Source organism: Phascolarctos cinereus, unplaced genomic scaffold, assembly GCF_003287225.1.
Source record: "Phascolarctos cinereus isolate Bilbo 61053 unplaced genomic scaffold, phaCin_HiC Scaffold_1;HRSCAF=81, whole genome shotgun sequence".
Lineage (NCBI taxonomy): Eukaryota > Metazoa > Chordata > Mammalia > Diprotodontia > Phascolarctidae > Phascolarctos > Phascolarctos cinereus.
This window is the reverse complement of record NW_027555514.1, coordinates 41,273,225-41,288,027: the sequence shown is the minus strand read 5'-3', so window position 1 is coordinate 41,288,027 and position 14,803 is coordinate 41,273,225. Positions and strand designations below refer to the sequence as shown.

Genomic DNA, 14,803 nt, shown 5'->3' with positions numbered 1-14,803 from the left:
CATCCGCTGGCCCAGATGAGGCAGTGGTTTGTTGGAGGGGGTATTGTTTCTTTGTTTTCTGCCCCTCTGCCTCCACCCACTGGTCCCGTTGCCTCTGACACAAGGCATTCTGGAAAGCTGTCAGATCAGGGTCCCGGGCCCCATTGTTCCGGGCCTTCCACCGGCTTCCTCATTCAGGGCGGCTGAAAGGAGATGCTTCTGGGACTTGGGCCTCTGCACAGCTAGACAATGAGGCCGTGCCCCGGGCACTGGTTGTGTCCATTCACTCATTGTCTGCCATGTCAGGACTTCAGTGCCTCCTGATGCTTCCAGACAGCTGGCCCCTGGCTCTGGGGAGACACATCACACAGGTTGGATTTGGGTTTGGATGGAAAAAAATGGGCCTATTTTCCATCTGCAGAGGCTGTCAAGCCCTTCCACATGTGCTGAACCAAAGTTCTGCATTCAAGGCCCCTAGCTCTGAAGTCAGGGGAGCTAAGTTCAAAACCCTGCCTCTGACACCTCGGGCCAGAGATCTGGAGATGGAAGAGGCCATCCGAGCCCACCCCCTCATTCCTACAGATGAGGAAACAGAGTCCCAAAGAGCTGACGCGACTTCTTCACAGTCCTAGAGTTAGTAAGTGGAAGAGCCTGGGTTAGAGTCCAGCTCTTCTGACTCCAAAGAGTCTGTGCTCTTTCCACTACGTCGCGCTCCCTTGTCCAAGTCACTTCCTTTCCCCAGGCTTCAGGGTCCTCATCTGTAAGATGAAGAGGCTGCACTAGACGGCTCTGAATCTATGATCCTATGGCTGGAAGTTAGAAGGAAGCTCTGAGATCTCCCGGCCCAACCATTCTCTTATCTGACAAGTGAGAAAGTTGTGTGTTGGCCAAGGCTACAAGTCAAAAAGGCTGTAAATAAGCAGAGCCAGGATTCAAACCCAGGGCTTCTGACTCCAAACCCGGTTTTTGTTGCTGTTCAGTTGTTTGAATGGTGTCTGAGTCTCTGTGACTCCATTTGGGGTTTTCTTGGCAGAGGTACTGGAGTGGTTCACCATTTCCTTCTCCAGCACATTTTACAGGTGAGGAAACTGAGGTAAACAGGGTTAAGTGACTTGCCCAGGGTCACACAGCCAGTAAGTGTCTGAGGCTGGATTTGAACTCAGGAAGTTGAGTCTTGCTGACTCCAGGCCCAGCACTATGCACTATGGCACCACCTAGCTGCTCCACTAAATCACTCCGGCTCCTCCCACTTCCCCCAATTCCCTTATTTTACTGAGGACCAGAGAGGTGATGGAACTCACCCAAAGTCACACAGGTGGTCAGGGGCAGAGATAGGCTTTGTGTGGATGTGCTTGGAGTCCAAATTTGGCCCTGTTGACCTTAGGCCAAGGCTGCCTCTTCTTTCTGTTCTTACTCCCACATAAGCCTCAGCTCCAGTTGGTCCATTCCCTTCCCTTCTTTCCTTTCAGTCTCATTCTCCCCACCTTGGCCCTGGTCAGAATGCAGGATGGAGGTAGGGGCTGAGAAGGCCAGCCCACTAGTGAGACTGTTCTTTTAGAAATGGACGATGGTTCTCCCAGTGCTGGGGACCAGTGCTCAGCAGAGAGAAGGGCTAGAGGGAGCATCATGAAACTGGGGCTGGAAGGGCCCTCAGAAGCCACCCACAAATCCAACTGCTCCATTGTACAGATGAGGAAACTGAGACCAAGGAAGGTCAACAGAGGTTCCAAAGCCACTGCTCTGTGTTACATGTCACAGAGCTGTAACTAGGCTGGGGTGGCCAGAGTTTTGCCTCAGGGGCCCCCAGTTTAGAGGAGTGCTGATAGCACTTTGAGCTATCCATTTCACACGTGCCTTTTTCCCCCTCCTTTTATCTATTATTCAACACCTACATTGGAAACTAAGGAGACAAACATTTGTTAAGCACCTACTATGTGCCAGGTATTGTGCTATGTTTTTCATAAAAATTCTCTCATCTGATCCTCACAACAACCCTGGATGGTAGGTACTATTATTATCCCCATTTTATAGTTGAGCAAACTGAGGAAGGCAGGTATATTGATTAAATATATCGATGAATTGTGAGATTAGGGCTGGAGGTTGAGAGAGTTTTCCAGTTTGAAGCTTTCCTGGACCCTGCCTGGAAGTGCCCTCCCCTCTAGTTATTTACATTTTAACATACCCCAAAACTATTTCTAAGATCCTAATAAAACAAAACTCCTGCATATGGCCCTATTTGTGTATTCGATATTGAGAGTCAGTGTGGTACAGTATTGAGCATGCTGGTCCTGTTGTCAAGAGACCTGAGTTCAGATTGTCCCCAAGATACTCAATAGCTACATAATGATGAATGTGTGATTTAATCTTTTTGAGCCTCACTTTTCTGGTCTATAAAATGGGCATAATAACACTTGTGAGGAAAGCCTTTGGCAAAACTCAAAGTGCTCACTCATAGGATTCTGGCTCCAGGGCTGGAAGGGCCCTCAGAAGCCATCCAGTTCAACTGCCTCATTCTATAGATGAGGAAACCAAGGACAAGGGGAGGTGTGTGTGTGTTAAAGTACTAGCCCGAGATCATACAGGTAATATGCATCAGGGGTGGAATTTGAACTCAGGTCCTCTGACTTTATGATCAGCGCTTCCTTTATTGTACCACCATGCTGATAGTGAGCAGAGCCATAACTAGAGGGAAGGGTGTGTATGTGGCTGTAGGGCGGGGGGGGGGGCAGGCTATGACCCTAGCTTTGTCTCAGGGAACCAAAATTTGCAGGAGTATTGACCACACTATCCATTGTTCTGTAGCATAGAAACAAGGTTCAGCACATAATCAGAAAAATGGGAAGCTCCCAGAGGGTGGCATCCTACCCCGCCCCCCAAGCAGCTGGGAAGCTTCTAACCTAGCCTAATCTCACCACTTTATTTCCCTTGGAACCTCCCAGCATTCCCCTGGCTAGGCTTTACCACCTCCCCCTAAACTGAATTAAGGATGAATTTCATACTTCTTGCTCTGGGAGGACAAATCGCTGGCTATGGTGCTGAAGGTGTTATTTGAGTAGCAGGAGAAGGAACTTTTGGGCTACCTATGTGCATGGACCACCATGCTAAGGACCCAGGTTATTGTTTTTTTTTTTCTCCAAGTATTTGGAAAAAAATCCAAGGATATGTACAGGAGAGCCATGCTTTATATGAAAGCAATTTTGAGAGTATTGAAAGATTAACTTTCAAGGTATCTGAAGGAGGGAAGATACTAAAATCATGGGGGGAAATCCTCAGTTCAACAAATGGAAAAATGAGAAAGCATTTGCAGTTACCAACCTGTATGCCTACCTACTTTCCCACCTATACAGTTATTATTATTTTTAATGAGACAATCTACCCATTCATGGTGCCTAGAGAAGATGTTTCTGCAACCCCCAGAGCATAAATTGGGGTTATCAAGATGCCTTCCCAAGACTGTATCAGGAAACAGTAGGTTTGTTGAGAAGGGGGTTGAGAAGCCACACTCTTGCCCCCATTTCCTCTAATACCCCAAAGGCCAAAGAAGTTGGGGCAGGTGGGACTTAGCATTAATTTAAGAACTGACCACTTTCAGATGCTTACCTCCCCTGCTCCCCCAAGGAAAGTAAACTCAGTGCTTTTCTTTCCCAAAGATCTCCTCATATGAAATGTCTCATATCTGGAGTGGAAGGAGGGCACACTTTAATTGGTGCCAACATCTTCAAAGACTTGGAATGAAGTGCAGGTAGCTGAAACTTGTTAAGACCTCATTGTATTTTGATAAATGATCAAGTCTTCACAATTCAAGCTTAGCCCACCTACAAAGTCCTACCCAATAACCGCAGATTCTTAGAGTGAGAGGGGACATCAGAGGGTATGTAGTCCAACTTTTTACCCCAAACAGGAATATCCCTCCTTTGGCATCCATGGCAATCCGTTGGTCATGAGCATGATGCTGATGTTAATTTATGAGTTAATGAGTTATTTAAAAACAAACAGAAAGGCAAAAGGTGTTAGGAACTTAAGCCTCTGGCTAATAAAATACATTTATTTGTATATACATAGTAGCTGAATATTATAGATCAAGAAAAATAGGTTATACGTTCATATATATATATAACATATGCATCTTTGATTACATATATTATATATAGATTTACTTTACATATGTATCTCTATATATACACACATTGGTATGCTAAGCACAGTAGGCTAACACAAATGCTATGTTTAGGTTAAAAAAAAAACCCAACAGCAGAGACAAGTAATAATGGTTCCCTAAGCCACAGTTCCCCTAGTGGGTAAGTAAAGTCTTCAGAGTAGATGACAAAATAACTCACACAGGTAGGCTCATACAACAGGGAAGACACACACATTGAGGGCCATTTTTTTCTTCAAAGGAAATGGAAGAGGAAGGAGAAAAAAAAATCATGGTACAAAGCCTAATGCAATGACACAAGTAGATGAAGCAATAACTATTGGATTCCCCCATCAGATTGCAATAACACTTATATTCAAAATATATTCTATTTTAAAAAATCATTTATCAAATGATAAATATTGGATTGGAATTTTGTAATTTAATCTTGCCTTACTTAATTTAAACTCAAAGTCTTCTGGGTTACAGAATCTTGGAAGAAACCTTAGACACTTCTCTGGTCCAGCTACCCACCCCATTGTTGATCAGAAGTTGTCAAAATATTCTTTCCCAAGGATCTAGATAATTAGTGGAAAGAAAAGTGGCCCTTCCTTAAGAGTCCTTCCTGAGTCACTGATTTGCCTGATCCCTGTGTGGGTGGTGGTGCGAGGGTTGGGGTACTGAACAGTGACTAAAACATTCAGAGGTTCTGGATGGAAAAGAGCTTGGGATTCCTGGGAAAATCCAGGAGGGATGGTGATTTGGGATTGTGGAGACTTATTCCAAAGTGTGTAGCAGGAATTTACTTGGCATTTTCTCCTAAATGATTTGCCTTGGAAATGTGATTCTTTTTAAGATTGCAGGGTAGCTTGCTTCAGGGGAATTCAGGAGTAGCCGTGTGCCCATGTAATTTTCCTTAATTAAAAAAGCCTACAAAACATTTGATTACTTGTTCTAAGTATTTTTTTGGGCACAACAAATGGCTTACCCTTCTTGGAAAGCTGGCTGGCAACCCTAACACAAATTTCCTCCCATCTAAAAGTTAGCGTTACTAATGGGAGAGAAGTGGTTAAAGACAAAGTGTTTTTATGACAACCAAAAACATTTTCATCATACAGTTCTATGGCATATGGTATTGTCACTGGATTCAGGGCTGAAAGGGCTCCTAATACCAACTAGAGCAAATCCCTTATTTTATAGATGGGGAAAACTGAGACCCAGAGAGATGAAGTAACTTATCCGGGATGCTGGCAGTAAGTTGAGGAGAACAGGATTTGAACCCAAGTCTTTTGACTCCAAATCCTCTTTCCCCCCCGCTTTTCTCATTACAGCATGCCATTTCTTGGTGCTGTATCTTTTGAGTTTCTCATAAGCTGAATTGACTTACGAGGAGTCTTCCATAACTATACTTCCTTGATCAAGTTTCAAGAGCTTAGATGGAATATTGCTTCATAGCAAATGGGAGGTTCTTTGAAGTTACAGAATAGTCTGGACAGCTAACTGCCCTAGAGAAATATCTTGGAGGGGGTTACTGGGAGGCAGCCCAATGTAGTATGATGAGAATTGGATTTTGCAGTCCTTGATCCTGGGTTCTTTGAATAGCTCTGCCATTGACTATTTATCAGACCCTGGGCAAATCATTCAATCACTCTGGGCCTCAGTTTCCTCATCTGTAAAATGACAGAGTTGGGACTGATAACTTCTAAGGTCCATTTCAGCTCTAATTTTGTGATCCTCTGGCCCATCTCCCCACTGTCTGCTTTGTGAATATGGTCACCCTTTATATCCAAATGATCTTGATTCTCTCTCTGGGGCATGTGAGAACAGGTTCAGATGAGAGGTCCCTATGGACCACATAAATGTCAATACTATTGACTGTATCGGGAGTATGGATAAATCAGACACAGGCTGGAGGTCAGGCAACTTACTTGACTTGAGAGTCTTATGAAAATAATTTCCCTCACATGACTCTGAGGACAGATACCAAGAGAAGCAATTGGCATGACCATTTTGCTTAGAAATACCTTTATTTTAGAAAGCCACAGGTCATTCTGTAAAGTTTTCTTTTCAACCACACTTGTAAAAAAGATGTTGACAATTCTTAGGGAAAAAAAAAAGCTGAAAATGTTTATCATGAAGTCAGGGTTACACAAAGATTATATTTATAATATATATGTATTTATAATTTAGAGACGGAAAGCACAGAATTGTAACGCGAGCGGGCTGTTGCAGGCTAGATCTCAGACACTTGGTCATTTCCTACAAACAGCGTTTCTTGACAGAAGGGGTTGACAAGCACAATCCCACTGCCTCTGTAATCTCCGTTGGCTGGAGAGCGGGGCTCAGAGAGCTGGTCCTAGGGGAACAAAATGACAGGAAAGGGCATGAGAGAGGCAGAATAGCAGAGTGGGCAGAGATCATTAGACTTGAGCCAGGAAGCCCTGGATTCAAATCCACCCCCAGAAACTTACTAATGAGTCACGGCTAGTCTCAATTCTGACATAAGCTATAGACTGGCAAGAGAGATCCCTGAAACTACCAGTAGGGCTTTGGACAAGACGATGGTGGTGGGGGGGAGTTGCTGCTGGGATTCCTCAATATGGAGGTGACATAGAACTTGCATTCTTTGTGATTACTGTTGTCATCACTGCTAGCAGTTGACAATTCAACCAATATTTATTCAGCCTGCTACATACAGACTACTGTGCGAAGTGGAGGGGTAGAGCAATGATAAAACACTAATGACGACACACCGAAGACATAAAAGGTAGAGGCCCTATCTCAATGGCGCTTCCTCGTTAAGGCCAGACTGGGGACATGCATTTGGTATATGTGTGGCAGAAGGGAGTGTGAGGAGAAAGGGGAGAGGAAAAGGAGGAGAGCGAGACTGGAGAAGGGCAGAGAGGAGGGAAGGAGAAGAGTAGAAGGAGTAGAGGAAAGGAGAGAGGAGAAAAAAGGAAAAGGGAGAGAAGAGACAGAGAGAGAGAAGAAAAGAATAGAGTGAAGGAAAGGGGAAGGGAGAAAAGCGGGTAGAGAAAGATGAATGACATAAAAGGAGGAGTGCTTATAATTTATTTTCAAAGATTAAGTTAACTTTTCCCAACGATTTGTTTTGGAATTAAGGGGAGAGAAAGACGCACCTGGGGCCACAGTACCCAGGTAAAGAATATTTGCTTTGCCCCTCCCCACCTGCTGAATAACCCCTGAATGGGTTAGTACTATAAAGACATAGGTAAAGTGGATATTCACTAGAGCATACTGCATAGGGAGGAAAGCAGGGAGGGAAAGAGGAAAAATGACTCCAAGTTCCAAGCATATTTCAGGCAGTCTGATTTTCCACGTCCATTCCTCAATTAGTTTCTCTCTCAATTCCCTTCTGGTGGAGGGCTGAGCGTGCCGAGATGGGAGGTTCGTCAACACAGCCGGAGAGTAAGATACCAGGTTTAAATGCCACTATAAAAATCTGTTTTGGAGAAGCTTTTGGCAAGCCATACAATTGGCAGCTTAAATGGGAAAGAGTAAGTGAATAATTCTGAGTACAAAGAAGATCTGGATATAAACAAGGTGAAGTACAAGATTGGTGCAATTGTAAGTGGCACCCCTAAATGTAGGCTGCACCTCTAAAATGAGAGCTCTTTGAAAGGAAAGAAATATATGTTTATGCTGAAAAAGAACATTCAATTGAGGCTAGGCAGGTTTTCTACAAATAAGTTACCTTTACTTTGGACCAGGAAAATATGTGTACGTGTGTGTGTATGTATGTATGTGTGTATGTGTGTGTGTGTGTGTGTGTGTGTGTGTGTGTGTGTGTGTGTGTGTATGTAGCTCATGATAATCTTCACGTGGTCCATCGACTTTGTGAACTGTCACAGAATCACGGAACTGGATGGGACCTCAGGGGTCACATGGTCTAATCCTTACCAGAACCTGACAAGTGGTCATTCAGTCTTAAAGACCGCTAGGGAGGAGGAATACCTCTCTTTACAGAGGTAACATTGCCCACTTTGGGGAAGCTCTAATTATCTGGAAGTTCCTTCTTCCATCAAGCCTTAATCTGTCTTTGGAGTGAAGCTGACTGGATAATTTCTCCCTGATCAATTTCATGAACGTGTCTTTCCCTTTGTAGAGTATGGATATACAAGCATAACTCTTCCCATATGGACTATGGACATTGGCATTTGTTAAGTGGATAAAGACAACTTATAATTAGTTTCTAGTGGGTGGAGTCTTGATTGATGTCCAGTCATTGGGCTGCCCCCAAGATGAATCTGGTGCCTAGAACTCTTGTGAAGATGGGTTCTTGTGGGAGGGGACATCCCTCTTGCCCAAATTATAAAGATAACCTGGTAGACCTACTTATCCCTTCCCTCATCTTTTCCCTTGCAGCTTTCTTCTTCTAGAGAGGATGGGAAGGAGAGGAAGTTAATGGTGACTTATGGCAGAAGCCAGTGGTAGGCATGATGTGCTTGTCTAGGAGGCCTGAGAGGGCAGTTCCTGGATCTTAAACCCCTGGCTACCTTCTGCCTAATTCCACTTTGAAGCACAAGTCAGAGATCAGTGGCCTGTGATGGACTTTCCCAGGCCAGGAGATGGTAGCAGCCAGGGCCAGGACAGAGTTCTTGGAGAAGAACATGGTATAAGCAGCCACAAACATGCACACTTAGCTAGAGAAGGAAATTCAGGAACAGTATTCATGGACCCCAACTTCTTGTGTAAGGAAGTGGGGAGGGGTATGATTCCCTAGGCAGTGTGATCCTAGAATTTAGCCTTCTAGAAGGGAGAAGGCAGCACCTGCCTTGGGAGTTGTGAATAACTCCCCATTTTGGGAGTTTGGGGATTGGAAGGCTCTCCAATACCTGCTATGCATTGTAAAGGGTGCTTGCAGGCACTAGGGACTCCTGTTGCCCCATTTGTGAAAACCTAGACATGAAATTATTGGGAGATCTTCCAGGTAAAATCTGGGGTGAAGGCAGAGTGATTTTAAAAAGGAACCTTTTTAGGACCCCTGAGATGGGATCTAGTCTGTGTGAGCTGAGGGCTTTGAAGGATCCTGTGCGTGAGTTCTTCCTCGTTGACATTCTACTCAATTTTAATGCCTTCATCCTATTGAATATTTCCAATTTATCCTGTATATTGTTTATCTGCACACAGTTGCTTGAATGTTGCCCCCAATTAGACTGAGTTCTTTGAGAGTGAGAACTGTCTTTGGTCTTTCTTTGTATCCCCCATGCTCAGCATAGTGCCTAGCACGTAGTAGGTGCTTAATTAACACTTGCTGATTGACTAAATGACCCACTGCTTTTAGTTTGGTCCTCTGGGACCAACCAGAATAAGAGTAATTCTTTTTTTTCCCTTCACAATCCTTCAAACAGTTGAAAGCATACTTTCAACTTCTTCACTTTCTCTTCTCTTCTGCAGGGCTAACCACCCCAAGTGCTCACACAGGAGGAACTCAAGGACCTTCACTGTCTTGGCTGCTCTCCTATTGACCTGTTCCAGCTGATCGATGTCCTTCCTAAAATGTGGTGGCCAGGAGGGAGCCCCAGACTTCAGATGTGGTCTGCTCAGGGCAGAGGAGAGTGGTCATCGTGTATAACCCTGGATGCTGCACTTCTCTTAATGTGGCCAAAAAGCACATTCCCTTTTAAAAGCAGATGGTAATTTCACTCTAATTTCTTTTAGACATAGGATATTCTTACATTGAATTACATACGATTTTTAATGTATTTTATAAAAATATTGGCCCGCTCAGAGGTCAGGCATAGATTTGTGGAAGTACTTTTGGGAAGTCATTCCTCATTCAGATCCAGGATAGCTAGTCCTTTCCACTGCTTTTTCCTTCCCTGGTGTAGGATGAAGCACATGGACAATTCCATCAGGGCTCTACCAATGATTTGCCTACTCACCTTATGGGTTTTGAGGCCATGGCTTTGCAGTGTAGCACACCAGCTAAACAAGGTTTTCACAACTTGGTTATGACCCATCCAGAGGCAGAGAACGGAACCTAATGGTCTCCTGAGGTCTCTCCTAGTGACCCTTTTCCTCTGATCCCCACATTTCAATACAGGCATACCTCGATTTATTGCACTTAGCAGGTATTGTGATTTTTTTTTTTTGTGGTTTCTGGCAACCCTGAATTGAGTAAGTCTACTGGCACCATTTTCCCAACAGCATGTACTTACATCACGTCTCTGTATCAAATTTTGGTAATTCTCACAATGTTTCAAACTTTTTCATTATTATTATTATATCTGTTACGGGGATCTGTGAACAGTGATCTCTGATGTTATTATTGTAATTATTTTGGGACACCATGAACCACACCCATATAAGATATTGAACTTAATTGACAAATGTGCGTGTCCTGACTGCTTTTCTCCTTCTCCTCAGGCTTCCCTATTCCCTGAGACACAAAAATATTGATGTTAAGCCAGTTAGTGACCTGACAATGGCCTCTAAATGTTCAAGTGAAAGGGTCAATCCATGCTGCAAACTTCTGAGTCTTATTTTAAGAAATTGCCACAGCCGCCACTCCAACCGTTAGCCACCACCACCCTGATCAGCGAGTAGCCATCAACATCAAGGCAAGATGTGGCTAGCATTTTTTTTTAGCAGTAAAGTATTTTAAAATTAAGGCATGTCCATTTTTTAAAGGCATAATACTATTGCACATTTAATAGACTATAGTATAGTGTAAACATAACTTTTATATGCACTGGGAAATCAAAAAGTTTGTGTGACTCACTTTATTGCAATGTTCACTTAATTGCAGTGGTCTGGAATGGAACCCATAATATCTCCAAGGCACGCCTGTACTTGCAGGATGTGGGACTTCATTGGCAAGGATACTCCCTCTGCCAATCCTTAGCACAAACCTGTCTTTTTAGCATTCTCTTTATGAGTTATGATGGTCAAAAAACTTCATCACCAAACAGTTAACTGTCTGGTGAAAAGCTGTTCTGAACCTAGCTAGGCTGCCCCTCTGATGACAGTGAGGCCATTACTTGGCAGACTTTCTATCTTTTTTGTTCCCTTTTTCCCTTTTTCTTTCTCTTCCTTCTTTCCTTCTTTTTCTTTCTTTTCCTTCTCTTTCTTTTCTTCCTTCCTTTTCTCTCTTTTTCTTTCCCTCCCTCCTTTCTTCCTTTTTCTTTCTTTTCCTTCTCTTTCTTCCTTCCTTTTCTCTCTTTTTCTTTCCCTCCTTCCTTCCTTCCTTCCTTCCTTCCTTCCTTCCTTCCTTCCTTCCTTCCTTCCTTCCTTCCTTCCTTCCTTCCTTCCTTCCTTCCTTCCTTCCTTCCTTCCTTTTCTTGCCACTGTACCCACGCCTGTTGTAATGTTTTACAAAGAAATCTTATTGTCACTTCCTCATCATTCACACTTATCTCCTTCCTTTGTAGTATCCTCTCTTGTAACAATGAAGTTTAATCAAGAAAAAAAGAGCCAGCATGTTGGCCATGTCCGACCATGTGACTCAAAACCTCGCTTGAAGAGGATGACGAACACTTGCTTACATGGCTGGCCTGGCCTTTGAGAACTCAAGGTCCTTTACCTCCATGCTGTGATGCAACATTGCAGGTGTCCCAGAGTCACTCCCAAGACCAGACCTGAATCACCATTCCCCTAGATGGACCCAGTACCTCAGAAGTTTCCAGGGACTGGATCTCCCTGGGCAGCTCCACAGCATGCCTATTGAAGTAGTCCATGGTGATAGCATTGTTCCAGTAACTCAGGTTGTTTTCTGGGTTTGATGTTTTCTTCTTCCTCCTCATGCAGCACACTGTCAACAAGACCGCTATAAAGACACAGAGAGAGACAGAAGGTGAGAATCTGGTCACGGTTAGAAGAGCTCACTTAGGGGAAGCTGAGTGGCCCCATAGTACATACACACAGCACTGGACTTGGAGTCAGGAAGACCTGAGTTAAAATCCTGCCTCAAATATTTACTAGCTGTGCAACTCTGGGCAAATCGCTTTACCTGCCTCAGCCTTGGTTTCCTACTCTTATAGACGAAGGTGTTAGATTTTACGGCCTCTAAAGTCCCTTCTAACTCGATGGCCCCTGATAATCCTGGTAGAAAATCCTTTGGAGTCCTTGTACATGTGCTTGGGAGCTAAATGATGAGCATCTCCAGTCTAAGCCCAACAGAGGTGATCCTGCCCAGTGACACATGTCCCAGGACATTGATCATTCGCCAATATTAATTAACCAGGACTCATCAAGCCATCATTAAGTAGGGCCAATTGCCTTGGATAGAGATGGGGGTGCAACCAGGCTGTTTCAGTTGGAAATATATGGCTTGTGGTTGCGGTTTTTCAGAACAGGTCTTTCTTTCATGGCATGTCCCCCCTCCCTCCCTCCAACAAATCTTATTTAGGCCTATTGGGGAAACTCAACATAGTCCAAGTTGTACCTTAGGTGAGCTGGAGGCTGGAAAGATGACCCAAAATGCTTGTGAACCAACAGGTTCAAATGGTCACATTCTAATTTATAGCTCTGCTCTCAGTCTTCGGTAGGGGCAGGTTTGGATCAGAATAAGCATGGAGACCTAACTGCTCTGGTCCAAACTACACTGGAAGAACCTCTGAGTCCAAGCTGCTTCAAGAGATCTGGGAGATGCTTAGAGAGAAATAAAATCCTATGGACCCACAAGAAGTCCTAATGAGTTCTTCAATGTCCTGCCTAAGATTTCTCAAGGGATTTTTTGATAGGGAACAGCTGAACACAGGGTAGCAAGGCCGCCTGGAAATAAAGTGCCTAGGGCATTGACCAGGCTGTAGCAAACCGAGTGACTAGTCAAGGTCCCAAACTGTTTCAGGATACGCAGTTGTTAGTTGGGTAAAGGGGGAAGGAGGAAAAGGCAGCTCTGATAGTTTGTATCAGAAGGCTTGAAAGTCTGTGAAAAATAGTGTTGGAGCTGGAGTCAGAGGACTTGGGTTCGAATTCTGGCTCTGCTATTTACTGATTGTTCAAGATTGGGCAAGGCACCCTCTGGGTCTGTTTCCTCAACTGTAAAACAAAGAGATTACCTCTAATGTTCCCCGAAATTCTTTTTTTTTTTTTTGAGGCAATCAGGGAGAAGTAACTTGCCTAGGGTCATACAGGTAAAAAGTATCTGAGGCCATACTTTAACTCAGGTCCTCCTGACTCCAGAGCTGGTGCTCTATGCACTAATGGCACCACCTAGCTGTCCCTATCCTTTCCAATTCTAAATCTATCATCCTCATGCCCATTGCTTAGAATCCCTGGTTTTATTCAAGGCTTAGCTCAAGTGCTAATTCTCATTTGAGGCCTTTCCTGATCCCCCTCTCCCAACCCTCAGAAATTAGCTTGTATTGATTTGGTATTTACTCATCTGTATTTATCTTGTTACATTTTGGTATAGAGAAGGCATCTTGGCATAGAGAAAGTGCTTAAAAAGTGTTTGATGAATGAATGAATGAATGAACAAGAAGAGACGACACTTCTTTATCACACCTTCCTACAGCAGTATTTCTCAGGGCAGGCTTCCCTCTATTCTGATCTGCTTTGATTCTAATAAAAATACCTCTAATTTTCTTATTGCTCCTTTAATGCTTTTTTTCCCCCCAGGATGCTTCAAAAGTACATCTGGCTTCTTCTCAAATCTGAGCTTACAGAGATGCCAAGGACCCCCATAATGGCTAAGTAGTTCAGAGAGTTTGGGCTGGCAAAGCACAAATCATAACTAGAAAGTTAGAGGAGATATCCGGAAAATGGGAAAGAAAGTCCTTTCCTCAGCTCTGGCTAAAATTATTTATTAGAATTATAGCCTGGGAGAGAGGCAAACAAGGAAACGAGTATCAGAGGTATTTTGGATGTTATGGCAAGCAAACTCTCTATTTACCCCAGGTCCCATTTCCTGTTCCAGCTAATGCTTCAACAGAACTATGGTCTTTATCATGGCAGAAAGCCTGTTAACGGGACAGATGTGCAGTTTCCATCTTACTCAAAGGCAGGAGGCGAGGGGTGGGATCTGTATTCCACAGACCTCCCTCCTTCAGAAAAACAAAATCCAGAACCTCAGCACTGACCCCTTCAATTTGCAGAAGTGGATATTCAGAGGCCCAGACAGGTGAGGCTAGGAGACGTGTCCAAAGTCACATACCACTGTGACCCAGCTGGAAGCAGACCCAGGTTTCCTGATTCCCAGCCCAGCATCCCAGTTGCAGGATGGAAAGAGCACCAACTTTGGAGATAGAAGACCTAGCTAGTTGTTGGTAAGAGGTGGCCTCAGAGCCAGGAAGACCTGAATTCAAGTCCCACCTGACACATCTTTATTGTGTATATAGGCAGCTAAGAATAAGTTTTTTTTTTGGGGGGGCAATCATGGTTAAGTGCCTTGCCCAGGGTCATACAGGTAGTAAGTGTTTGAGGCCAGATTTGAACTCAGGTCCTCCTGATTCCAGGGCCAGTGCGCCACCTAGATGCCCCAGCTAAGATTATATGTTGCAGGGAAGGTGCTGACCTACATTGGTCAAGGTAGATCCTTATGCCACTGAAGTGACAGCTCCGGTCCATATCTATATATCCCTGTTGTTTTTTTCTTAATCTCCGGGGGATAATGAATATAGCGGATCCAGTTACTCCCCTCCTCAAACTCCCCTCAGAGGGAAAGGAATCTTCTCACAAGCAAATTGGGGAGCTTCTGTTCTCTCAAGTGGCTAATCCACCTTT

At 44.0% G+C, this 14,803-nt stretch overlaps 1 protein-coding gene across 1 annotated transcript in view; it reads right to left on the bottom strand.

Moving 5' to 3' along the window:
* Positions 1-5,070: 5,070 nt before the first annotated feature.
* Positions 5,071-14,803, bottom strand: part of TMEM108 (transmembrane protein 108) — a 371,053-nt gene continuing 361,320 nt past the window's right edge. Inside the window, 2 exon segments of the mRNA XM_078151592.1 lie at positions 5,071-6,470; positions 11,749-11,903. Of these exon segments, the coding sequence (XP_078007718.1) occupies positions 6,348-6,470; positions 11,749-11,903 (278 nt within the window). The 3' untranslated portion in view covers positions 5,071-6,347.